This window comes from Molothrus ater, chromosome 5 (assembly GCF_012460135.2).
Source record: "Molothrus ater isolate BHLD 08-10-18 breed brown headed cowbird chromosome 5, BPBGC_Mater_1.1, whole genome shotgun sequence".
NCBI lineage: Eukaryota > Metazoa > Chordata > Aves > Passeriformes > Icteridae > Molothrus > Molothrus ater.
The window spans coordinates 47,590,430-47,618,327 of NC_050482.2; the positions used below are offsets into that span (position 1 = coordinate 47,590,430).

A 27,898-nucleotide genomic window follows, 5' to 3' on the forward strand; every position below is an offset into this window, starting at 1 on the left:
ACAGGGTAGTAGCAGACCTCCAACTCTATCGCAGTATGGATCGCATTTTAACACGGATGCTTCCTGACAAACTTCTTCCCCTTTCACCCACATCTCAAGCACACCCCTGTTCAATCTTTCCTGTAGCATCTATGAGACAACTCCACCAGCCAATTCTCAGCAAATGTAAAGGATCTATTTTTAGAAGTCTTTAAGATGGCAAGAAATGCTGACCTCAGAAAACTGTGAATAACAAGCTCCTTATTTCTTCTTCCCTGCCTGCTCTCTCTGGGGAAGCAAACCACCACTATCTGGCCAAATCACTCCAGAGTCACCACCAGACCAGAGCTGCATTTTGAACATCTCTACTCCTTGATATATTCCCAAAAGTCTTGTCCATGCCAGCCTCACAGGTCCGATTCGAATTCCTCCATGCTGTCAGCCTCAGCGCCTTCTCTCCATGCAGCACGGGGAGGGGATGCCGTGACTCACCCAGCCCCGGGATCCCCCCTGCCAACCCACTGTTTGTTTGAGCGATTTTATTGTTGAAGCCCTGTTGCCACATTTGTAACTATACATATTTTTTTTTTATGACAACCAGAAGTTCAGTTTTATAAACAGATGCTGTTGTGGGCCTCTCTTACTCAGCTGGATCAGCGTCAGCCGTTTTTCCAGGCTGCGGTCTCTGCGCTGCACACTGAGTCACAGGCAGCCCTGCACAGATTTCTTTGAATCGCTGGTTTCCTCCCAGAGACTCTTGACACCCTGCCAACAAAACAGGGCGTAGCTCATTAATTTTATTTTTTTTTTTCCTTCTCTTTAAAGGCAGTCTGATTCATAGTAACTCCTTTAAAACAGAGTGGAAAGACACCACCCTCCCACACCACCGGAGGAAACTTAAACCACCACCAGGTCACTCCCCTTCACTCCAGCTCTGCGCTCCGGGACACCGGCACTGCAGCCCAGCACGCTCCTTCTTCCACAGGTGCCAGCACCCGCCCCAGCCCACACGGTAAGAGCTGTTCCTGAAAATCCTCACCAACTATGCTCCCTCAGTGGCTGCTTCCCTCTCCTAACAGCTCTCCTAACCAGATTGCCTTTCTCCTCTGCCCCTTCACTTCTCTTCGTCTTGGCACTCGAGCTGGCTATGGCACGCACCTTAATTTCCATGTCTTGCTTTGAAATCCAGCTGCCTTATGGGGCAAAGGGGCACTACAAGGCACCCTGGTTGCAGCCCTGCAGTGCTGGCAGCAGCAATGTTATTTTCACCTCCAGGACACGTGCAGCCAGGGTGCAGGCACGGGTGCCCAACCTGGGCCAGCTCATGCTCAGGAGCTGCTCTGTGCTTTTGGAGTAGCATTGTTGACAAATGTGGAAAAATGCCTGCTTGGAATTAGGGCTGCAGGCTCAGTTTTTCTGGCGCTCAAATACTTCTGCTTGTCTCTCTCCCCTCCATAATTAGTTTGCCAAGCTCTAATTTAAAACAATAGCAATCATTCCAAGTGAAGACTGAGAGGCCCCAAAGCTGCAGACTCTGGGGTACAATGGAGGCAATCTCTCTTTTTCCAGGGATTCTGGCTCCTGAGGCTGAAGCCAAGCCCCAGTTCTGAGCAGAGCCACGTGAAGGGCAGAAATTTGTGTTCCACCTTCTGTGGCAGCACAGCCACTGGAGTGGGGAGCACTGCGAGGCGAAGTGGGGGAGCGGGTGGAATTGCTAGGAGCACCATGGGCTGCTGGAAGGGTGTGTCAAGGAGATAGAGACACTGATGGGAAGTGTAGGATTGCAGAGACTGGCAACTCTCCCTCTTCACCTGCCTTTTTTCTACGCAACCACCCCTCTTTCTTTCCCTCCTTTTCTTCACCATTTCTCTTCTTTCGTCTGCCTGCTGTGGTTTGCGTCCTGCGGTCAATTCTGAGCTATTTTTGAGGTCTGCAAAAGGGAGTGCAGCAAAGCCAGTTTGTTGGCACCACACTGGTTCCTGTTGCAGGAACTCAGCCCGCCCCTGCACAGTTTCAGGGGTTTGAAAGAGACTGAACAGTATGTAGCCCAATATGGCCAGGAATGGGTGGGGCTCAGGCTGGGACTGTGCATAATTACTATATGAATGAACTAGAAGCTGAGCTGACAGTAACTTTTTGGAAAAATGATGTATTTTGTGAATTTTTAAGTCCCCTCTGGCCCTGCTGCTTGTAGCTCAGTCATGCAGTGGTACTTCTTGACTAAGAAATAAATATCTTTGGAGTGGTAGGGAAACTGACTGAGGCAGCGTTTCCAGGGCGTCAGAAACTGGAATGGGAAGAAAGCATTTTTGGAAGTTGTCATTTAATAAGATTAACAATTAAATCATACTGATATTAAAAAAAATGCTGTGGCCACAGAACAACTTTCACTCAGAAGCTTTGAATTCCTCAAGGCACCTCAGAGAGCAGATTTGCCCTGGAACTGCCCACTTGACATTTCTGGATGTAGTGGGATTCTTTTCTGAGCAAACACTTGAGGGAGGTGGGCATGAAGAGTGTGAAAACCTGGAGCCCATTAGCTACTCTTCCTATGATAACAGGGGTTTAAGCTAGCCAAATGCCTCCACCCAGTCCACCTGGGGATTGTGAGCACTGAGACACTGAGGGCTTGAAGGCAGCTTATTTCTATTTGCTCCCGTGAGGATTAGCATCGGAAAAGGATCAAAACTGAGGCACCTTACTAACACTGCAGTGCCTGGAAGCACCCCTTGAAATGCAGCGTGTTGGTGTGGCCCTGCACACCCACCCACACTGAGGAATTCCTGTCAGTAGGCTCCTGTGGAAGCTCCCCCAGCTATGACTAACCACCCAGACATGTGACACACATGAACCATTCATCCCGGCTACCCCTGTGTGAGAGCCAGGATCTCCACGGGGACATGCCATCCCCAGGGACACCTCTGACAGCCAGGGAGTCAGGACACATTAATGCAGGAGTGACTGACCTGGGATCCTGTGGAGAAGCACCAAGTTTGGGAGTGGGTGCCTCAGCTGCAGGGCTGCTAGCGCTCCCCCAGTGAGACCCTGCTGCTGAGGACAGAGCCCTGGGCTTGCAAAACCGGCCCTTCTGGCCTAGCCGGTGGTCTTTGAGTTTTGCAGTGTGGGAGCGGTGCAGTGCACGCAGGAATTACTGTTTGGTGGTCTGGGGTGGAGCAGAGGTTGTATTTTGAAACAGTTCTGGGAGATTTGCTGATAATAGCCAGCATGTTTTTGGTAAAAGAGCCACCTCAGGGCTTTGCTTATAATGAGACTGGGGAGATTTCCCCAAGCACTAATCCTTCTCTCTATTCATCACCCTCCCAGCCGCAAGGCTCGCACACGGCACTCAGCCTGTGCCCACTTCTGTTTCCTCAGAGCAAGCAAAAGCAGGAGGGAGACTGCTTCCATAGCCCTGCCTGCTCCCATGGGCCTTCACAGGCCCCTAGTCCCCAGCTGGCTGCTGGGACACCTTCCCATGGCATGTTTCCCTTGCTCAGCCCCGGGTCACTCAGTGCTCCCTTTGCTGAGTGCTGCATGGATGGCAAAAGAGGAGACACCTGATGCTGGGTGGAATTTGCCCTCAGATGCTTAAGTGCCCTGTAAGGCAGAAATAGCACTAGACCCCTTTGATCTCAACAGGTTTCTGTGCCTGTACCTTTCAACAGGGAAGTGACAGCACTGTCACCCAGCACAACATAAGGCAGGCTGCAAGGCATGGCACTCCTAATATTTTTTCCTTCCTTCTGTTTTCCAACAAAAAATTAATGAGCTAAAACTAAAAAACGAGATTTATTTACCCTTCCTTCAAGGCAGGGAGCTGCTCTTCTACTCCTCTAAAAGGGAGGGTGAGGAAGGGGATTTCCAATCTTCACATCTGAAGATGGATGTTTAATACTTCATTGGTCTTTTCTGCTGAGGCAAAGCAGCATTCACAGAAAAGGAGGCTCTTCTCTATGGCCCTGCCAGGATTGATAACTAACTCACAGTCATTTCAACAGTGGCAGTGAACAAATGTGCTGAAGCACATCTCAGTTATTCCTGTATTGATCCTCTGTCAGGGCCAGTCCATACCCAGTCATCCCACAGCATGACACAGGGTGAAGCAGCAGTTCCCTGTATAAACTGCCCAGAGGGAAATCTGGAGTGCTTCTTAAGCTGCTTTCTGCCATTACACTGCAGGGAGAGCAGCAAAGCAGCACATCTCGGGGCTGCCATCTGGAATGTGACCCTGCTGGGAGAGTTTTGGAAAGTACCTCTTTAGCTAGAACAGCTTGACAGTGAACAAAGGAAACTCTGGCCAAATTTGCAGCTTCATGCATGCTGCTCCTCCTGAACTGCTTTCAGGGGGGCAGAGAGTATATGGAAGCTGCTCTCTTGGTTAGACCCAATATAGCCCATGCCTTGTCATGGAAGGGAGGGACAGGTTAGGACAGCTCAGCTCCAGAACCTGCATTGCCCAAGGGAGTGACAAGTTTGCCAAGATCATAGTTGAGATCTATCCCCTTTACCCTGTGAAAACAAGTCTGTAGCAGGGGCATGGGGAGACACCCATGAGGAGAGCCCAGGGACAGATCTGGGCTGGGTCATCCCCAGTCCTGCAGGAAATGCACTGAACCCTGAGCCCTGGAGTGGCTGACACAGGTGAACAGTGACTCATGCTGAAGGCTTAGTCCTTGTGATGTGAGGCTACCTGGCAATATGTTTTTATATTTGAGGAAATCCAGGGTGAGGACCTTTGTTGTCCTTTTGCCCTCACAGGGCAGAGTCTGCTGAGCAAGGGGGGTTGTGAAAGCAACCTTCACGATTGGGTCCATTTTCCACGTTCTTCTCATTCCAGAGAGGTATCTTCCCTGTATTGGCTCCAGCAAGCCTCTGGGAAAGATAGTGAGAGCCTTGGGAGCAGGAGGGGAGCTACAAAATGCTCAGAGCCTGGAGCAGGCTGGTCAGAGGGTTGCTGAAGAGCAGCCCTAGGAATGTGGGCCCCTGCTGAAGGAGAGCTGGGCACATCCCCCGGCTGTGACAGCCTGGGCAGAGGAGCCAGCCTGCCTGTGAGCTGTGAGCTGGCCTCCAGGGCCTGCAGCTGGGCCAGCTGCTGTGCCCTCAGCAGGGGAGCTCCTGATGTCTCCAGAGCCACGTGGAACATGAACCAGCTTATATCTTACTGATCACAGGTGTGAGGAGCCCTCTGAAAGCCAGATGGGGTATTTTACACCACGACCACTTTACCCCACCCTGCACAGAGCAGTGACCAGCTCCAGGCTGCACAGCCTCCTCCTGTGTCTGCTTTATACACATGCTCCCCCCAGTTCATCTCTTGTGCACTCTGGTTGAAAGAAGGAGCTTTCACACAATTTTGTATTTGAATCCTTCACAGTCTTTTCCAAGATGGCTTGCAGGAGCAAAAGCACCCTGAAAGCAAACTGACCCAAAAGCTCAGAGTCTTTAGATGCCCCAGTCACACTTTCCTCAGCATCTCATGGGCTGTGCTTGCATGTTCAGAGGTTTTGCAGTTTTGAGAGACAGACACACAGTAAGATACAACTTCTTTTTTAGAGTTACCCTCCTTTGGAAAAGAAAAAAAGGAATATCTACACAAGACTGTCTGTGCAAATCACAGGACTGCAGTTTTAATCCAAGAATGCAGCCAAAGGCACAGCTGATGTAGGCTTCACAGTCCTTCAACCTCTGTCTAAGTGCCGTTGCAAAGAGGAAAAGCAGGAAGTCCCTCCAGAAGTGATCTGTGTACTTTGCTTGTACCACTCTGTAACCTGAGCTTCCCTGTCAGAGCTGTCAGAGAGTTTCTCCCACCTGGGCACTGCCAGTGTGGCACAGGTAGATGACCCGTGCACCCATAAGGAAGCTGTGCACACACACACACACAGACAGACACACAGAAAGAGTTCACAGGGATCCCACAGATGCACACTTCCAGTCATGGGGGAGCCACACAGAGCTGTAGATGCACACCCTACACACAACACATCAATGCCCAGACTGCCAGTCCTCCCACAAATGTTTCTCATGTATCTCAGAATCTTGCTGGAACTCCTGCCAACATTCAGGGGTCTAATTAACCCACCCAGGGACCACCCAGCGCTCTGAGGGGTGAGAGTGCTCTGCATGGCGCCTCTGGAGGAGCAGAGGAACCCTTCTGTGCCTCCCTTAGCTCCGGGGTTCCCTTCCCCACCCTCCCTCTACTTGCTGCCCATCAGTCCCAGCCCTTCCTTGGCGTGCCTGGGGTGAGGAGTGACAGTGTTTTCCTCCAGCAGCGGCTGCTGGCTGCCTGCCAGGCCCCAGGCAGCTGTCTCTTCCCTTTCCCACTACCAAGCCAGCATTGGAGTTTCAGTTGATGTTGTCACATGGCTGAGCACTCGAGGGTGGTTTCTTCTGGAGAAAATGCTAATTTCTCACTGTCTGCCCTAGGAATTCTGATATTTCCCCACACTTATATGAATCATGAGCATGAGAGCTGGAAAACCCTTATGTGTCATCTTTTGTGACTCCCCTCTGCATCTCTCAGTGAGTGGAGGTTCATCACCAAGGGTGGATTCTTGAGGAATTTGTCAGATCCCATAAGAAATTTTTCACATGCTGGTGTTTCACCACTCCCTTGGGAAGGCAATTCCACTGATCTCTTGGAGAGAGAGTGGAATTGATCCATTCCACCAGGAAATGCTTCACAAGAACCAGACAAAATCTTCCATTTACTTTAACTTATTTTCAGCTGTAGCCCCTCAGGCTGGTCTGCACTTTCCTTTTGGCTGACATTAACCTGCTGGTTTTACAGCCTTGCTGTACCCATGTGGTCACCCCAGCCAGTACCCATATGTACATGAGATCTCAGTGCCATGAGCCAGAGGCTCCAAGGTCTCCGTGTGCCCACGCACGCCTCCTGCCCAGCCCTTCTCCCACACACAAAATGAAATCTCTTTCCAGAGGCACCAATCTACTCATCAACATGTCTATAAAAAGCATCTGACTTGTAAATTGAGTCAGGCTGGTCTGTCAAAACCAGGCTGTCAACAGCAGTGCTGACATACAGTAGTTTGTAAAAGTCTGGAGTCAGCAAGGACTCTGGATTCATCAGGATCTGAAGCAAGAGACAGAGCAAAGGGTGGAAGCAAAAGATTCTTCTCTGTTGCTTAAAGTTGTCATGTGCTTTCTAGTAACAATGTGACATGTCCAAAGTCATCATGCCACCGAAATATCAGAGAGGTATTCACATCTTTGCATCCTGTGAAATGACTCTGGGCACAATGAGGACTGGTGCTCATAGCCCACACAAGGACAAGGTGTGCAATTGTAGCAGGTCTAAGAAGCAGTGATGGTCTCAGATCAGTGAAAAGGCATGTGTTCAAATTCTGCAGAAGGTTTTATACCACACTGAGGTTTCCCTTACTGGTAGCAACATGGCAGCATTACTGTTTGTGGGTTGGCTTTGCACTGAGGAATGAGCTGGTAACAGAGGTGGAAGCTTGTGGCTGTCTCAAACAATACCAGATAGTTTTTACTTTCTGTCCAGTTTTATCCTTCGTTTCCAAGTGGCCTTGGCCCTGATTTGAACCACCAGTATTCCTGCTGTGACTCTGTGCCCCTCAGACAGCAGCCAAGTTCACATGATTTCTCTAAATATTGGACCTCCTGTTGTCCCCATCAGAGACTGGGAGAGTCAGACCACTGCTCTGACTTACTGCTGCCTTCCTTATATTCTATAGGGGCAGCTGGGAAAGGCAGAATTTCTTTTGTGCTAGTTGTTTTCAATCTATGGAGATTTTTGTTGACATTCTAACCAAAGGCATTTGTTTTTTCCCCAAAAAGCTATCTTTCCATTGTTGAGAAATCTAATGTATCAAACGAAAGGCTCCTCAGCTGAAAAATTCACTTTGAAAGGAGTCAGAGGTCACCAGTGTGCACAGGCAGTGCAATTTAGATGTCTTCTTCTCCTTGGAAACTCTAGGGGGCTACAGGATATTGACTGGGTTCTCACTCAGCCAGCTTCTCTCACAGTACACCTCACCAACTCAGCCTGGGAGAAACAGTCCCAAGCAGGCACCTCAGTTCAGAGAGGAAGATGGAAATGGAAGTCAGATGAGCTACATCCATTAAGGAATACTTGAGATCTAAAATATTTCAAATTTAGTTGAGAGTGTCCTGATTTTTCACCTGAAACAACCCCATTGTTCCTGCAGAAACATCCTGTACACTTACCCTCTAGTCCTTTCACTGCAATGCACTTTTTGTCAGAAGCAAAGGACCTCTACCTAATCTGGCTTACCTTCTTGAGTAACTCCCTCCCTATATTTGAGGAGCTATACCACTGGCCTTTATCATATCTCCAAGTGGCACTACACATTCCATCCTGATCCTTTGCTCAGAAGCAAACCAGGGGCAAGGACTCACTTCTCTGTATTGCCCTCAGACAGAAGGATCCAAAACACTTAAGTAGACAGAGGGGCGATACTGGTGGCAACAATCTGCCTGCAGGAGAAGACTTTGTCTTAGTTTTAGGCACTAGATAGTACCAGCCTGCTTGAGCTTGAACTGGGGTGCAGCAGAGCTGTGTGTTGTTCCCCAACACACGTACTCCTGCGTGGTCAGAGAAATAGTCTCTACACAGCTAACAGTCTCTCATGCTTATCTGCAGGTTTTTTGTGCTGAAGGCTTCTATGGTGATTCTTATTCATGCTTACTGTTGGTGTGGCTTGTATTTCTCTTCATCCATCACCTCATGAAAAGGAAAGTCCACTGTTATCAGCACAAGATCTTCCCTTGACTCATGCAGGCTGTTCAGCACATGTATGACCTTCACTTCCCCACTAGCCTGCCCTGCCTCAGTAGTCCTTCTACCATTATGTCTCTTTACTTTTTTTCTTGGCTTAATTGGGGTCTCTCCTCTGAAGGATGCTTGAGGAAGACTCACAAATTGTTTGCTTGACTGGTTCTTGAGAAGCAGTCCTAAAAATGGCAGTGTCCTGAGCACTTAATCTTTCAGGGTTAAATTATTGTGGGGTTTGAGAGCTTTGGGGTGAGTCAGTGGAAAAAGCTGGCAGCTCTAGGAAGGCTAAGACTGACTCATAGCCCAGGAAGAGCCTGAGGAACTCCAAATGCAGCTGCAGTTTAGGTAGGGGGATGGAAGAAAAGGCATTTGCATGCAATTTTGTCCTATTGCTCCAGCAATGTGACCCCACCCTGTAGTGGAGAAAGATGTCTCACACTTAACAAATGGAAACGGTATCCTGTCAGTCCCTGATGCTCTGCCAGGTTCTCTGTCTAATGGGAGGAAATGTCCACGCCACAGCATCAGAAGCAGAAGTGAATCTATTTCAGTGCCATTCCTTCACCCACGGCTCCTCTGGGATTGTTCTCTCGTGTTTTATTTAACAGGCAGAGAGAGATGAAGAAAGGGGAAAGCAAATGAATACAGAGGGAGGCTTGTGCTTTAACTCACAAAGAATCAAAACTAAGCTGTGAGCACATATCCCCTGGGGGAGTTTGCATTTGATATCGTGTGTATTCAGGGAGAGGTGCTGACGTTCTCAGGAAGTAGGTGCACTGAAAGCACCTGAACTAACACTGCTCTCCTGCAGTGCTAAAATAGGCAGAAAAAGCAAAGGGAATAAAGGATTTCAGTTTCTTCTTAGAGTATTGGTCAAAGTCCTGGGTGTGGGGTCATGATTTTGGGTTTTTTTTTTTCATTGTAAAGTAACATTTTATCCCTCATTTTCATTTCTGAATGCAAACAAAAGATGCATTCAAAAGGACTGTTCTAGTCCTTAGGATGTCATGAAAGTAGGTTTTTAATCTTTCAAGTAGAAAGCTTTGTTTGAAGGTCCTAAAAAATAATAAAGAAAAAAAACCCCACTGAATGAGATTTTAAAGAGGCCATGGAAAAATACATCCATCTAAGAAAGAAGAAAGTTTAGCCACTGTTTAGTAAAGGCAAATTTCAGAGCAGGCAAATTTGTCAGTTTGGTTTATGCTTGTCAGCACCCTATAGTGTCAAGAGCACTTGTGAAAGTTTGTGTAAGAACCAAGGTAACAAAAAAAAAAAAAAAGAAAAAAAGGGAAGTAGTCAAAGGGACAGGAATATTTGACTCAAGAATTTGCTGCAGATTTGTCACTTAGTCATGGCAACAGCAATAGTTTCTAGTTTGAGTTGCAGTGGTGATATCTGTATCAGTTGCCATCCAGCATTTTGAAACCCTCGTTCCTTTTACAGTGGAAAGGGGTTTAACTCTTAAGTTAAGTGTGTTCATGTGGTAGCCTGCATATACTGTTGAGAACCTGAATTTTAGCGGTGCTGAAATCATAAGTGTCTGTCACTACAGTCAGAGTACAAGTCCTAAGAAGGCTGTGCTTTCTCCAAGATCGTCACTAAGGGAAGCACTGTGACAAGAAAGGTCGCAGTGACCAGGCCATCCAGCCAAACCAAGCTCTAGAGCACGAGTTTGCCAAGACACCCCAAAGCAGACAAGCAAACCTGGCCCACATTCAGCAAGTCAGGGACTAACATCTCCAGAGAGTTCTCTGGGTGAAGGAAACCTTAGAGTAGACACGATTTGCTGAGGAGATGGGACTAGACACCAAACCTAATCTGTTTTACTAAAGAGTAGCCTTGTTGGGGGGGGAGCAGTGACCTAACAGAACTGGTTCCTTGAGATCCTAAACTCAAGGAATTCTTCCTGGTCCCCAGCTAATGCTGAAGTGGTCAAAGTGCCACTGATGGAGAAGCCCTGCCTACTCACTGTGGTTTGGAAACTGTAACAAAGCAGTGCCAGGAACAGCTGCAGCCTTTTACAGGAATACACTCCCACTCATGGCCACAGTGAGAGGAAAGACAGTAGTGGAGTAGGTGGAGTCATCAAGTGAAAAAGACACACGAATGGGACTGTACAAAGCCTTTTGTCACAGTTTGTGTGAAAGACATCATAAAGTATGTGTTGTTGCATGACAGTGTTGCCACACCCTGTACAAATGGTGACAGCATCAGACCCTACCTGAGTCACATGGACCAAAATAACTTGACAGCTAACATTAATCATGTGCTTGATACTGCTCTTCAGTACCAGCACTTCTGAGGGAAAGAGCAGCACAGCCTGTCAAACTTTCTAGGAAGTTTACTGGCCACAGAATGGACTCAGTAAATGCTTCTGCCTGAAATATACTCACTTGATTTGTGTGAATTGTCTGCACTCATTCTCACAGCTTAGATTTGTTCCTTGTATTTCACATTTTCAGGTGAGAAGCCATCAGTCTTGACAAACCATGTCATGCAAGCTTTCTAAAGCACATTCCCCTCTCTCTTTCTAATCACATGTTCATCAATGACAGGAAGCCTTAAAAAAAAGTAAAAGTTTGCAGGGTACAGAGGCAAAAATACCCAAAACAAACCAAAGAGGAATTTGCATTACAGGAGAACCCTCCTGTATTAATAAAGTGACCTGCATGCCTCAAGTTTTAAAAGGGAAACAGGCAGTTTTCATTTCAAACCCGGGCATCTTCCCCAGCTCCAGAAAACCTCATGGCATTTCCATACTGTTCCCTTCACTTACAAGAGTGATCTTTGGAGTAGAGGCCACCCCTCTGGCTCACTCTCCCCAACTACTCAACAGCTGAGGCACCAAGGAGCCCACAGTCTCCCATTCCATATCATTTGTCTGTGACCCAGACCAGTTGGAAGAGGCTGAGACACCAGAGGAGAACAGGAAGAGAAAAATCTTTCCTGACCTCTGTAAATCCCATGAGCAAAACCTACTCTTCCTAGAATGTATGCCTGGAGCATGGCATTTTTACTTTACATTAACACACATCAATTTAAGCAACCTGTGTATATATTCAGGCTATTTTTAAAATGCCCCCAAGTTATCTACCCATGCTCTACATCTCCTCCCATATTGGCTCCTTAATCTGTGGGCTCTATTTAACTTCTGAGCAGATTTTGTTGAAGTTTCTAGTCTAGTGGCTTTTTTTTTTTTTTTTTTTTTGGTGGTTCCACATTTCCAGAGTGAACCTAAGATCAGCCTGGGTTTTTGCATGTAAACAAATCTTATGGTAATGCTGTTCTTTGACTCAATTCTTCCCTTCACATCCTCCCTCTGCTCTTGTTCTCCCTCAGAGCTCTCTGTGTCGGTGAGACCACCTAGAAGAGACCCAAGATGTTGGTGCTACTGGCCGGTATCTTTGTGGTCCACATCGCCACTGTCATCATGCTCTTTGTCTCCACCATTGCCAACGTAAGTAGGCTGCCCTGGACGAGGCATGGCTGTCACCTCCCGCAGACAGCCAGCCTTAGACACGGCTGGCAGGCAGATTGGGGGGTGGGTGCTCAGGTGAGGGTGAGGAACATCCACTCGCGGCCGTGGGGAGAGAGGAAGCAGCGATGGGTGGCTCAGGGAGCAGGAAGGCAGCCGGGATGGTGCAGGAGGCAGCCTCTGTCTGTCACATCCCCGGACCCCCGAGCTCGGAGCACCTCAACCCTTCATGGGGCTCAGCAGTGCCAGCCCTGGCACGGCACTGTTCCCTCGGCCGGGGCCAGGCTGTTCCCACCCGGGGTATCCCACGCCGAGGGGCGCGGGGGGCCACGGGAGCTCTGTGCTGAGGGGACCCCTGGTGGCACTGCCCGGGCCCCCGCGCCCCCCGCCCGCCGTCGGGGCGCATCTTGGGGTCCCCTCGCACCCGCCTCGCCCAGGAGGAGGGTCAGGATGACCTGGGAGATTTCTCCACGATGATTGGAACAGACCTCACGGTGTTTTGCCCAGACCAAATGACTCCTGGCACTGGAAGCCAGTGTCCCACCTTCTGGTGCCGACGTTTCTGGGCAGCTGGGCTACTCGGACTCACTTCGTGCTTTAGTCTGATGGAAGAGCAAAGAAGCTTTCCTGCCCCAAGACACAACCTCTGTTCTATCCTGTTTCAGGTTTGGATGGTGGGTTCTTCCAACTATGCAAGGATCTCAACAGGACTCTGGCTGCTGTGCAACAGGACCTGCACTGAGCTGCCAGTTAGCAGTGAAGATGAGGGTAAGTTACTGCCGCATTTTCGTCGTGGTGAATCACAGGACGTTGATGAGCACTGCTGAGACCAAGTCCTGACCTTCTCCAATCCATTCTCTGTGTTTTGACAGCTTCCCTCAAAGCCGTGCAAGCCTTTATGATCCTCTCGATCATTTTCTCTGTTGTGGCGCTCGTCCTGTTCATTATCCAGCTGTTCACCCTGGAAAAAGGCAAACGTTTCTACATGACCGGAGCCGTCATGCTGGTTTGCTGTGAGTATGCACCTGCACACGGTGCCTTGGCTCCCTGGGTGTCCCACTGCCTCTGTGAACACAAGTAGCCACGTATGGTCACCAGGGGAGGTTCTCAGCCAGTAAATGTTTCCAGTGGCCCAATTTTTGTTACAAAACAAAGCACCGGGGAATGGGAAAGTGTTGGGTTGGGATTTTTTTGGCTGTATATAATGAAAGTATTTCCAGATTTTCATTAGGAAATCCCAGTGGGTTTTGCAAAATACCTTTGGAAGACAACAAAAAGGATTCAAGTGTTTTAGGGAGCAGGGGAATAAGCAGTTAGCTACTGCACTTGGGATTCAATACGTAGCACCAAACTGTCGTCAGATCTTATTACTGATTTTCTCCTAACAAAGGTTTATTCCTCATGGCATCCACTAAACAAGCCCCAAGTGTCTTATGTCATCACAGCTGCAAAAGAAATCCTCCACAAATAAGCCTAATGGGCAGCAGCTCCTCTCTCATATGGCACAAGACGTGCATTACAATCTCAGGGGACAGCAGCACTTCAGAAGTCCTGCAGCAATGCTGGTTTCTGTGCGTTTTCCAACTCTCTTTTCCCTCTTCCTTCCCACAGGGATGTGCATTCTGATTGCAGTCTCCATTTACACAGCTCGGTTCACAAGCACAGTGGCATTCGCCACAAATCCTCACCATGGCTACTGCTTCATATTGGCCTGGATCTGCTTCTGCTTCAGTTTCATCATCGGCATCCTCTACCTTGTTCTTAGGAAAAAATAAGGCTGATGGGTGTCCAGGGGAGAGGGTTGGCTACTGGGAGTGGGGAAGAATTACTCTGCTGAAAGAACTGTTGGGCCAATAGACAAAAACAGCCACCATCATCACCATTGCCACCGCAGAAAAATCACTAACAAAGCTAGAATCCTCAGAAACTCCTTCACCAAAGAGAGGGAGAAACAACTCCTACTGATCTAGCACTTCTGGGGCTAGAAATATGCAAGTGACCCAGACAGCTCTTCTCCTTTTCTGCAAAGTTGTGCCATACCTTCACAAAGCTTCAAGCTCAGCAGTGATGATTAAAGGGCACCACATAAACAAGGGCTATATTTTTTTCTCTTCCTAGAGCCCTTCTCACTTACATTTGAGTGTGCCTTGTAGGTTGGGCAAGTGAGGATTATGATCCCTTTATTTGTCCATTGATACAAATGGGATGGGCCTTTTGTTACATTTTTTAATATAAATATATATATATATGCACATAAGTGAACGCTAAAGATGTTAAATTGAGAAAAAAAAAACAATAGAAATTGGATTCATTTTGTATTAAAATATCTACAAAAATAAGGCGGCAAATTTTTTTGCTGTTCTGTTTTCTATTTGATATTCCCATGATTGAATAAGATACAAGTAGGAATGGCAAATATACAGGCATGGATGATGGAGAGAGAGAGAGAGAGAGAGAGAATAGAGGTAAAGATATACAGAGGTTCTTAATTACAGAGAGTGCAGTTGCTCAGTGGTACACATGCAGGGAGGGAACCACCTGGATGTGTGTCTACACTAAAATAATCTTCTGTTCAACTCCAGAACATGGTAACAGCACTGCTACATCACAGATCCTTACTGAGACAAGTCCTTATGTGTAGGCAGGGCTTTTTCCCACATCATCACCTGGTATATGACATTAATTGAGTGCCCCACCTTGTGACAAAGCTCATGTCAAAAGCAGATAATGGTTAGCAGAGGAAAGTTATTTCCTAATGAGAGATTAGGAGAGAGGAAGTAGGGCTTGTGAGTTTTGCTCCTTGCTGCACAACATTAGGCCAGCCACTTAACCTGGTGCTTTTCATCTGCCAAATCCTTCCGTAAAACTAGCTACCTCCCAGGGTTGCTGAGGGATTCTGAGTCCACTCTGTAACACAAGGTCCCCATGTGAAAGGCTGGCATAGGAAAGTTCGGCACTGGTACTGCTGCAACCCACAAATTTCTGTTAGTTTGAAGAATCTCAGTCACAAGAGGCATTTGCAAGAGACGAGGTCAAAATTCCCTGTGACTCCATTCAGAGTTAAAAGGTAGAGAGTATAAAAACCAGATTGTGCATGGATGCTATTTACCTCTCTCTCTCTTTCTGTTACATTTTCTTCTTATGTAGACTTTATCAATTTGGTGGATATATTCTAGTACTGTATGTTGGTGTTTCATTAACAAAGGTTATTTCATATATAGTCATTGTAAATATTTTGAAATGCATATTTTTAACTTTGTGGGTATAAAAATAAAATCTGATTCCCTTTCTAATAAAGAGTTTTGCTCTGTTTTTTTTTTCCCTGTTATCGTTTCAGATATTTGTTAGCAGAAGTACTTGCTGTTCTTACTGAATCTCAGCCCAGCCCTTTCAGACAATGCAGAACTACCATGTTCTCTTGCATACCAGTAGATGAGATTTCCTGTTCTGGAGGGAAGGAGGAAGCAGAACAGCTCTCAGAGCTCCTGTTTCAGGCTGCCTGCAAGCTCAGGCAGACAGTGTGAGCAGTGGTATCACTCAGTCTCAGTGCCAGGCTTTGCCTCACACCCAGGAAAGCTGGAAACATACTTTCTCACCCTGGCAGAGTCTCATCTGTCCCAAAGCAAAATCACCAAGGTGTTTGCCTGGGTCTCACAAGTTGATGTAGCTGTTGCCTCTCCAGCATTGTCTGGCCAAACACCTCTGCAGTTCAAGAGCTTGAGCAAAGAGTCCAAAGCCCAGGACACTGGCAGATCTCAGAAAACTTGGGGCACGATCCTGTGAGCTGTGAGGTAAGATGTAGCAAGAATCAGCTGTGTAGGAAATTTTTCTTTATCCATTAATCTACTTCAGGGAGAGCCAAGACCTGCTAATTGAGGGTAAAACAGTGACATGAATCTTCAGGAGCTGAGGTTTTAACAGAGGGGGACCTCTTACAGCAGGGCGTGGGAAGAGCTCACAGTGTGTCATGGGTGGACACTCGTCTTGGTCTGAAGAGGTTCCAGGAGTCACAGATTATAGAATATACACTGAGTTGGAAGGAAGCAATCAGGATCTTCAAGTCCAACTCCTGGCCCTGCACAGTCCATTCCAAGAATCACCATGTGCCTGAGAGCATTGTCCAAATGCTTCTTGAACTCTGCAGGCTTGGTGCTATGGGCACTGCTTAGTCCTCTGGCCACTGATTCCTGCTGTTCCTCATGCTCCTGGCACTCCTAGAAGTGCAGGGTAACCAAAGACCATCTGGCCACCATGGACAAGGCTAACACTGACAGGTGAGACATCAGCCACCCACTGAGGGGAGAGCACTGAGGGAAGTTAGCCAGAGAACCTTGCAGGAGCACACCCACTGCTAGGCTGGTATCTGTGTCCTGTTCTTAGCACGGTGCAGATGTGACAATATGATACCTCACAGGATGACAAGGCAATGCCAGCCTCATTGGCATGACCAGGTCATGGGCAATGGTCTCCAACAGCATTTCTGTCACCACAAACTTATTGATAGCTTAGAAAGGATATGAAGGCTGCTGGACACTCTGGGTAGCTTGGTTTGCCTGAAAAAAAATCACTTGGGCTACTAAAGGATCAGTACCCTAATGTACAGGTGGAAAACGTCCCTGAGTACCCTGGCATCTGACAAACCTAGTTAACTGGTCCCTGAAGCATAATTCATTCCAAATGAGACAGTCTTTGCTCCACACGAAGTGGCTCCCACCACCATCTTCTGAATCCTGTGACATTATGGGCACACAGACATGAATTTACATTTGGCACCACCAAGACAGAACACATCAAACAGAAAAGCAGATGTCAACACAAAAAGGATCAATTATAAAACATAAGGAAGCAGAAAAGGAGAGGAGCAAATAGCACTATTGCTGTGTCATATGACAGATGTTTCCTCAAAAATAATCTTCAACACAGCCTGAAGTGACACTGACCCAGTGCCACATGGACTGTGAGACACAAAGTCATGTCACTCCTGCAAGAGCCATTACAGGGATTTCAGGGACCAAGCTTCACAAGGCCCAGGTCCACAGCAGAGTCCTTGGACTTGGAAGAGAAGCCTTTGAAAAAGGAGAAAGAGGGAGGAGAAATTCCCATGCCTGAGGTTCAACTGCAGAGCAAAAGGATTCCCCCTTCCCTGGTTCTTTTCTGCAGGTCACTGCAAGGAGAAAGGTGTTTGACAAAGACAAACAGCTGACTAATTCAGGGCATTCAACTACAGTAAATCAGCTGCAGAAAGCACTAAGAATGGGGGACAGCCAAAGGGGCAAGAGCTTTTTGGACAAGAGACTTTCTTGCTCTGATCAGAAAGTCACACTATGTAGGCTGGGAAGAAGTAGTCCAATAATTGGTCACATTAAGGGGTTTCAAATTATCTCCACATATTCTTGGGGGTGTTGCAAAGCTGCTGCAGACACCTTAGGGGAGAGCCCTGCTCTGCAAATGGCAGAAGCCCAAACCAGCCAAGCAAAGTAAGTGACTCCTGGCCTGATCAAAGGGTGATGACAGCACTGTGAACACAAAGGCAGCAGCACCTGCTGCATTTACAGACTGTGGCTGACTGCCAGCTCACCCAAAGCAGAAGAATGCCTTGATTCCCTTGCAGCAAAGACAACAGAGAAAAACCAAACCACCACCAATAACAAAATACAAAAACCCGCAAAACAAACAAAACTAAATAAGAACTAAGTGTGCAAGGAATGAGGAGCTCATGGAAGGTATCAAAGATGAGACCAGGAGTGATGTAAAAACTACAGGTTGCTTCCAGCACTAGAATAACGCTTCACTGCTGGCATCCTGGATGCAACTAACCCAGGAATCTTTTAACAGAGGAAAGCAAGGTGAAATCAGTGTGACATATTATCCCACTCAAAATATATCCAGTCCAGGGGGCAGACTAGAAATGAATTCTGTGGTTGTACTAGCTGTAATTAGAAGGCTGCCTAAACTTGTGATTATTTATATTTGCAGCTCTGCCTGCTCAGATAATGAGAACAGTCAGGGTACCAGTTGATTGTTGGAGGAACTGGGGAGGAATATTAATGGCAGACCCTCTGTTCCCACATTGCACAGTTGGTGAGGTGCATCACTGCAGGCAGCTCAGCTCTCCCAGCATTGTCAGCACCACAGTATTGAATTAGATACACTATGATCTGATGCATGATGACAAATCTCACGTTGCACAATTCACTCAAAGTATGTGGGTATGTGGTATAAATATACACCTTGTCATCTGTTACAGTGCTTAGGAAACCTGATTGCCTTTCTGCTCAGCCTAGCATGGAAGGCTGTAGCTGGCAGCCTTCCTACATTCCACCCCCTCTCAGGCTTCTCATGTGAACCAGGTTAGCCAGAGACCAGAGGGGTCAATCCATAGCAGATGCCTCAAGGCAAATACAGAAAGCATGCTCCTCAGCAGAGATTTATGAGAAGCCAAGATGCTTCGACTGATCTCTCAGGCTAATTTCAGTATCAGCGTTTGGATGACAGAACTGCATGTATCTAAGGGAAGAGGCAGTGCTGTGGAGCTCTGTCCTGTGAATATGGTAACTTTCATAACCTGGAGAATGTAACAGAGTCAGAGGTGCTAAAGAAGGGGCTTTGGGGATGCTCCTGCCTCTGTCAACTTTCCAGATAAATGGATAGGTGAACAGAAGACTAGCTTTTGGAGTTCACAGATGGATGGGACTTTTTATGCAGAGTTTTATGGAGCGTCATAGATTATTTCTTTCTCTGGAAGCAATTCCCAGAATAAAAGGTTTGTTTAATTGATGTGCTCACTGCTGAACTTTTTGGACCTTGCTCTGATGATAACATGGAGCTGGAGTAGGTGAGTTGTAATTCAGTGAGTAAGAGCACTTCCTAGGTCTTTGGGAGGATGGGGGAATGTATGGTTGTGTGAGATAGGAGTATCAGCCAAATGAGGCACTGTCTTGTTATCAGAGCCCAGCAACCATAAATGGCAGGGCTGCTTAGCCAAGAGAGCAAAGGGTGCTGCTGTGGGCATGGCCCATTAGGGGTGGGGTCAGCATCCTGCAGAGGGGGCTGTGAGAGAGGCTTCCATGTGCTTCTCACACTGCAGCCACAACAGGTTTCCCTCATGCTCCTGGGGAATGCAGAGCTCCCTGGGAACTGCTGACAGTCCATCAGTCCTAGTGATGTCCCTAAAAGCTGAGTCTCCTAAGCATTTTGAAGGTATATTTAGCAGCTCCCCCAGGACTGCATCCCAAGTTTTCACCATTTTCATTTACAGACTTGGAGAAGTAAAAGACAACCTCAACACAGCTTGTACATATTTATTAGAGAGTTCTGTTTCTAAACCACATTAGAAACAGGAGATGCTTCATGTGCATGACACAGAGGATGATCCACTAAGGGGTACAGCAAGAAGCTTCATGGCAAAGAAACCAGAAGCCTGGCCCTTTGTATCCCAGCTCTGGAAAGGACCTGCAGGCCCTGCAAAAGAGCCAGGGGTGAGGAGGGGATGCAGAGGTCAAAGGCAGAGATAAAGTGCTCAGGATCACCCCTGGGTAGACTGGCAGTGATCAGAAGCCATGAAGGAATGGGGCAGTAGAAAGAAATGAGTTATTAAATTTAGGGACAAAAGGGAGAATGAGATGGACAGGAAGAACAGGCACTGCAGAGGATGAAGACCATCACTGCACTGGTGCGTTGGGGAAGACAAGCAATTTAGCGGGGAGATGTATGGAATTTGGGACACCTGAAACTCACTGCAGTCATCCACCAAGCAGTCAGACCCTCATCAGTCAGTGAGCTTGCTTCCCGCCATTGTAGGCTGACATTCACAGCTCTGCCAAAACCTGTGGTGAGCTGCTGTAAACCATCCAGCACCGGTGGATGGACCCAGACGTGCCCTCTCAGCCCTCTGGCGGCTGAAGGCCCTGGTCCCCTGTGTTGTCACTAGAGGTCAGTGCAAGCCCAGCAAACGCCTGTGCTGAATTTATGTTTCTGTGTGGTGCGGCCACCCCCAGCCGAGGCAGTGGTGATTTATCACAGTATAATTCAGAAATGGGAGCATGCCCCAGTCCCACTTGGCAGCCCTCGGATGGGCTCCCTGCTGGCCTGTGGCATGTCATGAAAAAGAAAAACACAGCATCTTGACCCACGTAAGAGGTGACATCATGGGCGTGTTTCTCACCAGTAAGAAACCTCCAGGACGAATGGAAACGGGGGAAGAAACTCTGCAGGGGAATCGGCAGAACTCTGGAATCATCAGTCTGGAGCTTATGACCATGGCTCAATTACTTTTGACTACTGAGAGCTGGTTTGGGCTCAGGGAGGTAAATGGGTTTGCCATCTTCTCCTGCAGTTAATACCAACCCCTCTGCTATGTACAGACAGAGAAACTGAGGCAAAGAAATAAGATTGACCAGGGAGAAGCAGACTGGAAGCAGAGAATGGAGGAGGTGATGGGATGGCCTGAAGGTGAAAATACTTCAGAGCTTTAGGACCTCAACTGTTCCTGCTTCAAGGGGACACCATTTCTAGCTAGCTCTCCTTCACTTCAAGTGGATCTTGAGAAAACAGGGTCTTTCTCAGTTTTGCAAACAGCAAGCCTTAGGTCCCTAAAGACTGATTGCAGCACATCAGTAGCTAAACCTGTATGAAGGCAACCAGCTTTCAGGAGTGTGGTTTTAATCCTGATCATTTGCCAGTGAAATCTGTGGAAGCTGCAGAGGCTCGGCAAGGTCCATCAGTTTAAGTATCTCATTTCAAACACCCAAGACAGAAAAATTGGACACAGGCACTCAGCAAAGACCTTGAAACCCTGCAATAGGGAGACAAAGAGAAGTGTCTTTTTTTTTTTTGTTTTTTTTTTTTTTTTTTTTTTTTTGCCATGTGTCTACCAAAAGATTTGCAATGACCTTGATGCAATAAGGGCAAAGTTTGCATTTGCAGTGCAGTAAATCTAGTGGTCCCTGTTGTATAACTGCTTGCCCATAGAGAAGCATGGCTATAATATATATCACAGTGTCACTCAGGCCAACACATATGCTATAGATAAAACTACTACTTGCTCAGAGAATCCACAATCAGGAAAATTAACCCATTCTTAGCGTTTTGCCAATTTCAACTGTGTTGCACATGTATCCAAATATCAGCAAAGCTTTTTGTGCCACTGTAGAGTCAGATATATTTGGAATTCAAGTGGAAAACACTACACAGCCTTGCTTGTGTCATGCCAGATGGAGCTAAGAGAACAAATCCACATCCCTATGTTGTAAACTTACTCTTTTCCCCAGAATCACTGATTTGAGTGGGATTCAAGTAAAATGGAGCTCTTCTTTCATCAGGGAGCTCTCTCTGTGAGAAGGTGCAATGGATGGGAAACCACAGACCCTGAGCCCTTGTTTCTCCTCTCTTTCACTGTCTGGAATTTCTGTTTCTAACAGCATTATTCATATGCATGGATTTACCTCAATTTTCATAGTTCCACATCACCTACTTCACAAAAATTGAAAACATGGCTGCAAAGTCACCTCCAGCAGGTCTGGAAAGAGAGATTTCTAGTATGAGAGAGAAATTGTATAACCTCTGCTTTCTGGGTCTATGAAAACCTCATGGTTTCTGACAAGCAAAACAAGGCTACTATATAGACTCTTACTTTCAAGACAGCCAGATCAACAGGCATGAAACAGGCACCACTTAACATTATTTAACCAAAAGCACCCTTCTCACAGTCTGATCCCCAGCCCTTCAGGGGTGGGCTGACTCACACATGCCTTGTCACACCCCCACCATGCTGCTTCCCTGGGGACTGCATTCCTCTTGCTTCCCAGTGCTGCCACCTTCCAGAGCTCCCACTGGTATTCAAGGGGCAGAAGTCTGGCTTTAATCCTCAAAGCCATCAGCAATTATTTTGCATCACGTTTGCCACTTTTCTCTGTCACATGTGCACTCTTAGCTCCCACCAGTGTTGAAAGCTTCCAACAGCCCTTGCCTTTTGAAAGAGCACTGCAGACAGCCATTTACACTTTAAATAGACATTAAAATGAAGCCACCTGCATGCCTTCCAGTTCCCAAACTGCAGAGCAGAGCAATGGATAATGGAAGTGTACCAACACATCAACAGTTTCCACTAGCAACTGCTGCAGAATAGCTTGATACCAACTTCAAATATGGACAGGAAATGGCTTTTGATATCAACTGTAAGTTTCAACCCCTCAAGAGTCTCTAAAAATAAACATTTTGTTCCTACCCATCCTTTATTTGATACCAAATGGATTGTGGAAAGGGACCAAACCATAGAAACAGAAATAATAATAGAGGTACAGTTTTAATTAACTCATCCTATATTATTCCCTTTTCTACTGGACCCCCTGCCTCACTCAGCACACAGAAGTGCTCTGTGGATGAGGCTGTCCTTGTTATTCACTCTTGTGGCAGTATTTTTCTGCACGCCAGCAGTGCGCTGCACAGCACACAGAGCTCTGCCTCCTTTCTGGGCTTTTCAATGTGCCTCATTATTATCCCCATCAAGCCATTCCCAAACCCAAAAGGACTTTTGTCTTCCAGTCACCCCTACAAAACCAAACCATTATCACAGATATTTTAGAAGCAGGGGAATTGATTCATGGGCAGATCACAGATAAAAATCTGCAATGCTGGCCATTAATTCTGGCCACCACAGTGGCCTCTTACATATAAAACAGCTTGTGGCCACTGCTGAAAAGCTGAGGGGGGGTGATGTGCTCAGCATCACGTTCAGAGTCCATGGTAAAGGCAGAGTGTATTTCTACAACCCACTATAATATTCTCAGTACAGCAAGCTGTATTCACCTTCTTGCCTGCATAAAGAGATTGCATGCCTCTCCTTAAGCCACCAGTCACCTCAGGTCAGGATTCCTGATCTGGGGAACTCCAGGAAACCTCTCAACAGTGTAAACCCTCTGGATGGGTAACAGAAGAACACAAAGACAAATGTCAAAAGGAGCAATTAATCTTAGGTGCCTCTGTCAAGACACCAATAGCCCATGTATAAAAATCTCTATGCACTCAAAGCACAGCTGCCATAGGATTCAGCTGAGGTGAGTTCTGCAAAGCAGGCCCCAAGGGCTGCCTTCAGCTCCCTTCCTTCCCTGCAATAAGTCAGGCCTGCATAGATCTGCTTTTAAACAATTGAGCACAAGCTCTGTCTTGGCTAAGGACCAAGTGCCACACATTTGCATCCCAACTTTACGCCTTCCTGCGCATTGAGCCCATCCAGATGGCAGGGCGTATTCCAGGCTTAATGATCTGCTTTCCCTCCCTCCAGTATGGGCACAATAAATCACTGGCAAATCTTCCTGATGGTGTTTTAGAGGGAAGACAGATCAAACACATATAGTGAGTTTCAAAATACCAAGTCCTCTGGAAAATTATGGTCTACAACATGGGTACAGAGCATGGATTCAACCAGATAGTTAAAACGCCTGCAACTAAGCTTGCCCTGCCAGTCCACCCTTCCCAAGCCCCCATGCCCTGCACTTTCTCCTTTGCCAGGCAAAGATTTTGCCAGACTTGGCTTGCTTGCTCCACTCTTGGTCACCGCAGTCCCCTGCCTGCTTCAAAGAAATTATCTTTTAGCAACAACGCTCAGACCAAAACTTTTGAGCAATCTCAAGAAGAGAAGCTGGGGTTTGGTCTTTTGAAGGCTGGCCACTGCTCATCACCACAGAGACTGCAGGAGACCTAGCTTTCAGGGAGGAATTTTACACATCTAAGTCATGATCAGGAGATGTATGTGCTCATGACCCAGGTGAGACCCAGGTGCATCTTCTGCCTGCAGAGCATGGCACAGGACACAGGGATCTGTTTACAGGAGCAGACCTTAAACACCAGAGAGAGATCTTAAGATATTATTACATGGGGCTGCATAAAAAGCTTTTCTCGTTTGATGAGAGGGTAAAGTGGCACACACAAACTTAGTCTCAGCAAATGTCCACAGCAATCTGACTGCCCCCCACAACATCACACAGAAAGTTGTGGCAGAGGCAGGCATTCCTCTGAATTGTCCTGATAGCATTAAACAACCTTAATACAGAGGTACCTCTGTGTCCAGCCTGGGGACTTCCATCTCATTCTCTTCAAACTTTTCAATATCTGCAGGGACTAATATAAGGTTTTGTGCTTTGCAGTACTTACTGCCACTTAGCTCTGACCTCTCCTAAAGCTGCTTCCACTCTGCCTGATAAGAGAGGTTTTGTGTAGAAGCACCATGTGCTCTTACATTTAAAGATCAGTGAATTGTTTGGGATGCCAAACAAGAATTCAGTTTCACACCAAACTTTATTGTGACATTTCCTGGGTAATCAAGTCTTTTTACCATCAAAACACTGTTTTCCAGTGTGTAGACTTTGAAAAAGAAATTCCCTGCTCTGGAGTTCACTGTGTTTCTGGCTACTTAAACTAGATCTGACAAGTTAAATTATTTGTATGCCTTGAGCTAACCATCTGCATGGGAGTGAGCATCAGGTACAGCTTATATGTAGAATACTCCACAAAATATAAATTTATCCACATGTGCATTCAAACAAAATGTCAATGCTATTTCTCAAAGAATATGGGAGCAAAGGCCAGGGGCCAGTAAAATAATTTTCAGCTTTTAAGTGACAGACAATGGAAGTGATCCAGTCTTGCATCTCCTAAGTACTAGCAGATTGGCTGGGATTTGGATGCTAACAAAGAGATTCAGAACATGGGCCTGGTTTCAATTAATAAGCATGTGTCCATATGGCTCTGTGTGTGTTTGTGTCTATACCGAGTGTTCTTTCCTGGTAATGGGCGTTGCATAAGTACAAGCATGCATGTGTGTGCCTGTGAAGACAGGTTCAGAGATAGTTCAAAATTGCCTAGCAGCAGAGGCAAAATTTGTTGTTGATGTCCAGAACAAAAGGTTTCTTCCCTGGCAGGAAATCAGAGCCACGCGGCAGCAGTGAGAGCACCAAACATGAAATGCTGACCATGCAGGATCTGCCACTCTGTTGTGGCAGGGTGGCCACAGTTGGTACTAGGACAATCTCACCCAGGAAACAGAAGGACCAAAGACAACCAAACCTGCCCCTGGGGGGCACACCAGCCAGGCTGACCAGCTTTGTCTGCCCTGCAAGGAGGCAGAGGCTCACAGTGCCTTCTGCTTTAAGTGGATGGTACCACTCTCCTGTCACAGCGACAGATCCCACTGTTCTGCTGCCCTGGGCAGCCTGACTCCCAAGGAAGTGTCCTGCTCTGCCCCTGCCTGCAGCCAGCCCACCTGCGTGCGTGTCAGACCACACACATGCTTCAGATTTGTCAGCAAACCACACAGCTCTGTGTCTCGTCCACAGCACTTGCTTCTCCGGCATCTTTTTTTTTCAAAAAACAATGTAGTTGTCAGATCAGTAGCTGTCAGATGGGTAGAAGGAAAAAGAGGCAAATGAGATAAAATACTTTGTACGCTATAGGAAATTCATACCCAGCAATTTAAAACAATTTGTGCATCCATAAGCCTAATTTAATTCTTTATCTCCCCCATATCATCTCAGTTTCTTAAGTTAGAACTGTTTCTGCAAATAATAGGCTAATTCAAAATTATGATGTACTAATGAGGTTGATGGTGACCATAAAGGACCACAGACTCTGATAAGGTACTTACCTGAACTTTATTTATCTTGACTTTTCAGCTCTACGTTTCTTTCCTCTAGATGCACTAATTCTGCATTGTTCTAATAGCCACTCTAAGCTGGCACACCTTCATATCTTTTTTTGTCAGTGCTTTAAGTACTCCTTCAAGCCCTTAACTTTTGGTGACTTCTTGCAATGCAGAGACAATCCCCTGTGACAAACAGCAATGAAAGACACAAAGAAATCCACTACAGATTTTTTTTACATGAGCACTTGCAAGTTTTCTTGGAAATACAAGCACCTTGGAAATACTCTCTGCACCTTGCATTAATCTTCCTGCCCAACTCCATGCCCACTTCATTTCTCCATGTTTAAATATACCTTGTATTATTATTTTCCCCTCACAATAATTCTAATTGTATAATTGACCTCTCAGCCCCTAACCAGTGCTCAAACACAGCTTTAAGGGTTTTCATAAATCACAATCTAGAGTATCCTGCAGTGCAATGACAGAGCTAAGTATGAACATAAGCTTTTCAGAGAGCCGGTGTCTGGGAATGGGGCTATCCTGCCACAACACAACCCCCAGAAGCATTTTTGAGGCCAAACCTCACCACCACAAACCTTCACTGGACTGAAGAGCCTACTCTGGGGATTCCCAACTGGAAGTAACGAAAAGTAAGGATTCCCAAGGGTCTCAGAGCTGAGGGCTGAATGGGGAGAAGCCTACCAAGAGAGAAAAGGGCAGGAAAACAGTAGATATTCAGCCACTCACTCTGAGAAGAAAACTGTTGTCTGCCAGCCTCCTTTCAACAGGAGCACAATGACAGCTCTATGAGACCTCCATGAGCAAAAACCCTATCACACACCCCTGAGGTCCTAGCTCTGCTCAGGAGTACCAGAGGCAGTGCACAGCCAGTGACATGAGACATGTTGGCCAAGAAGATAGGAGCAGAATGTTAGGGTCTTGGACAAGTAAAGTGAGAAATACCAAGAGCAGCAAAGCCAGGAATAAGACTGGGGACCACAGTTGAGGAATGGCAAGAGGACAGGAGTGCTTTATGGATGGGGTTAAATGCCAACATCCATTTATTTTAAAAGCCTTTTTCTTTCCTTTTGATTAGGGGATGCAATTCTGTGCCAAAATTAATATCCTAAGACAAGACACAACAGATGGACACCAAGCAGGAAGGGAATAAGAAGAGACAATGAAGCAATTCTGGTCAGTCTGACAGATCATGAACTCAGCAGCCTCCTACCCGCCTATATCCATTCACAGGCAGATCAAACTTTGTCCTTCAGACTCTTTTGCTATTTCCAAGAGAATTTAATTCCTTGCCTTTTTCCCCATCAGCATTTTTACTATGTATTTACTCCAAATCTGTAAAGAACCAATTACCCAAAGTCTCATGACTACCAGGAAAGAGGAAGGAAGTTTTGTAGATGCACCAAGGGAGAGGTCAGAAAACCAGCTTGGAATTCCTAAATAGCTGTGCTCCTGTATCCACAGCAGCCCACACATGGCATGCCAGCAGTGCAGTCTGACCTGCAAGTGAATGGGGAATCCACGTGGCATCTAACACATCCACAGACAGTTTGAAGCTATAAATTTTCAGGTTCCAGCCTGACACCATGCTGGGACTTATCAGGGGAAAAAAAAAAGCAAGCAATTCTCCCATCCCGGTGATTCATTCTTCCGTGTCTCAGACATCACAGAGATGAAGCCAACCGTACCTTTTCAAGCATTGTTTCCCTCAATTAAATAGAAACCTAGGCACCCACAGCACTGTCTGCTATCCTTTACAAAAGAACTAAGCACAGTAAATGCAAGTTTTCATCCTTGTAACATCTCTGAGGCCAACGCCAAGCATGTGATGGATTTAACTGGAGAGCATGAGGGACTTCATGTCTAAAAAATAGAAATCACTTAACTGAGTTGAAATCATTATCTTTATGGAAAGTAATGCAAGCTGATAATTTTGGTAAGGATGACAAATTCACTTCTTCCAGCATAATTCATCCTAGAGAACCTGAGTGTACTTTCTGGATGCCAAACATCA

General features: G+C 46.7%; 2 protein-coding genes across 2 annotated transcripts in view; one reads left to right on the plus strand and one right to left on the minus strand.

Annotated features, from left to right (window-relative positions):
• The window catches only part of GSG1 (germ cell associated 1), a 90,206-nt gene that overhangs the window by 36,855 nt on the left and 25,453 nt on the right, over positions 1–27,898 (minus strand). The gene's annotated exons all lie outside the window — the stretch shown is intronic.
• EMP1 (epithelial membrane protein 1) lies at positions 911–15,517 on the plus strand. The gene is made up of 5 exons (XM_036400530.2): positions 911–991; positions 12,095–12,212; positions 12,896–12,998; positions 13,103–13,243; positions 13,842–15,517. The coding sequence occupies exons 2-5, from the start codon at positions 12,135–12,137 to the stop codon at positions 14,003–14,005; spliced, it is 486 nt and encodes a 161-aa protein (XP_036256423.1). The 5' UTR covers positions 911–991; positions 12,095–12,134; the 3' UTR covers positions 14,006–15,517.

Bases quoted from the DNA above. Each gene is read 5' to 3' on its own strand.
- EMP1 (XM_036400530.2), top strand. From the start codon at position 12,135: ATGTTGGTGCTACTGGCCGGTATCTTTGTGGTCCACATCGCCACTGTC. The intron at 12,213-12,895 runs GTAAGTAGGCTG...ATCCTGTTTCAG, and splicing joins TTGTCTCCACCATTGCCAAC to GTTTGGATGGTGGGTTCTTC. The intron at 13,244-13,841 runs GTGAGTATGCAC...TCCTTCCCACAG, and splicing joins AGCCGTCATGCTGGTTTGCT to GGATGTGCATTCTGATTGCA.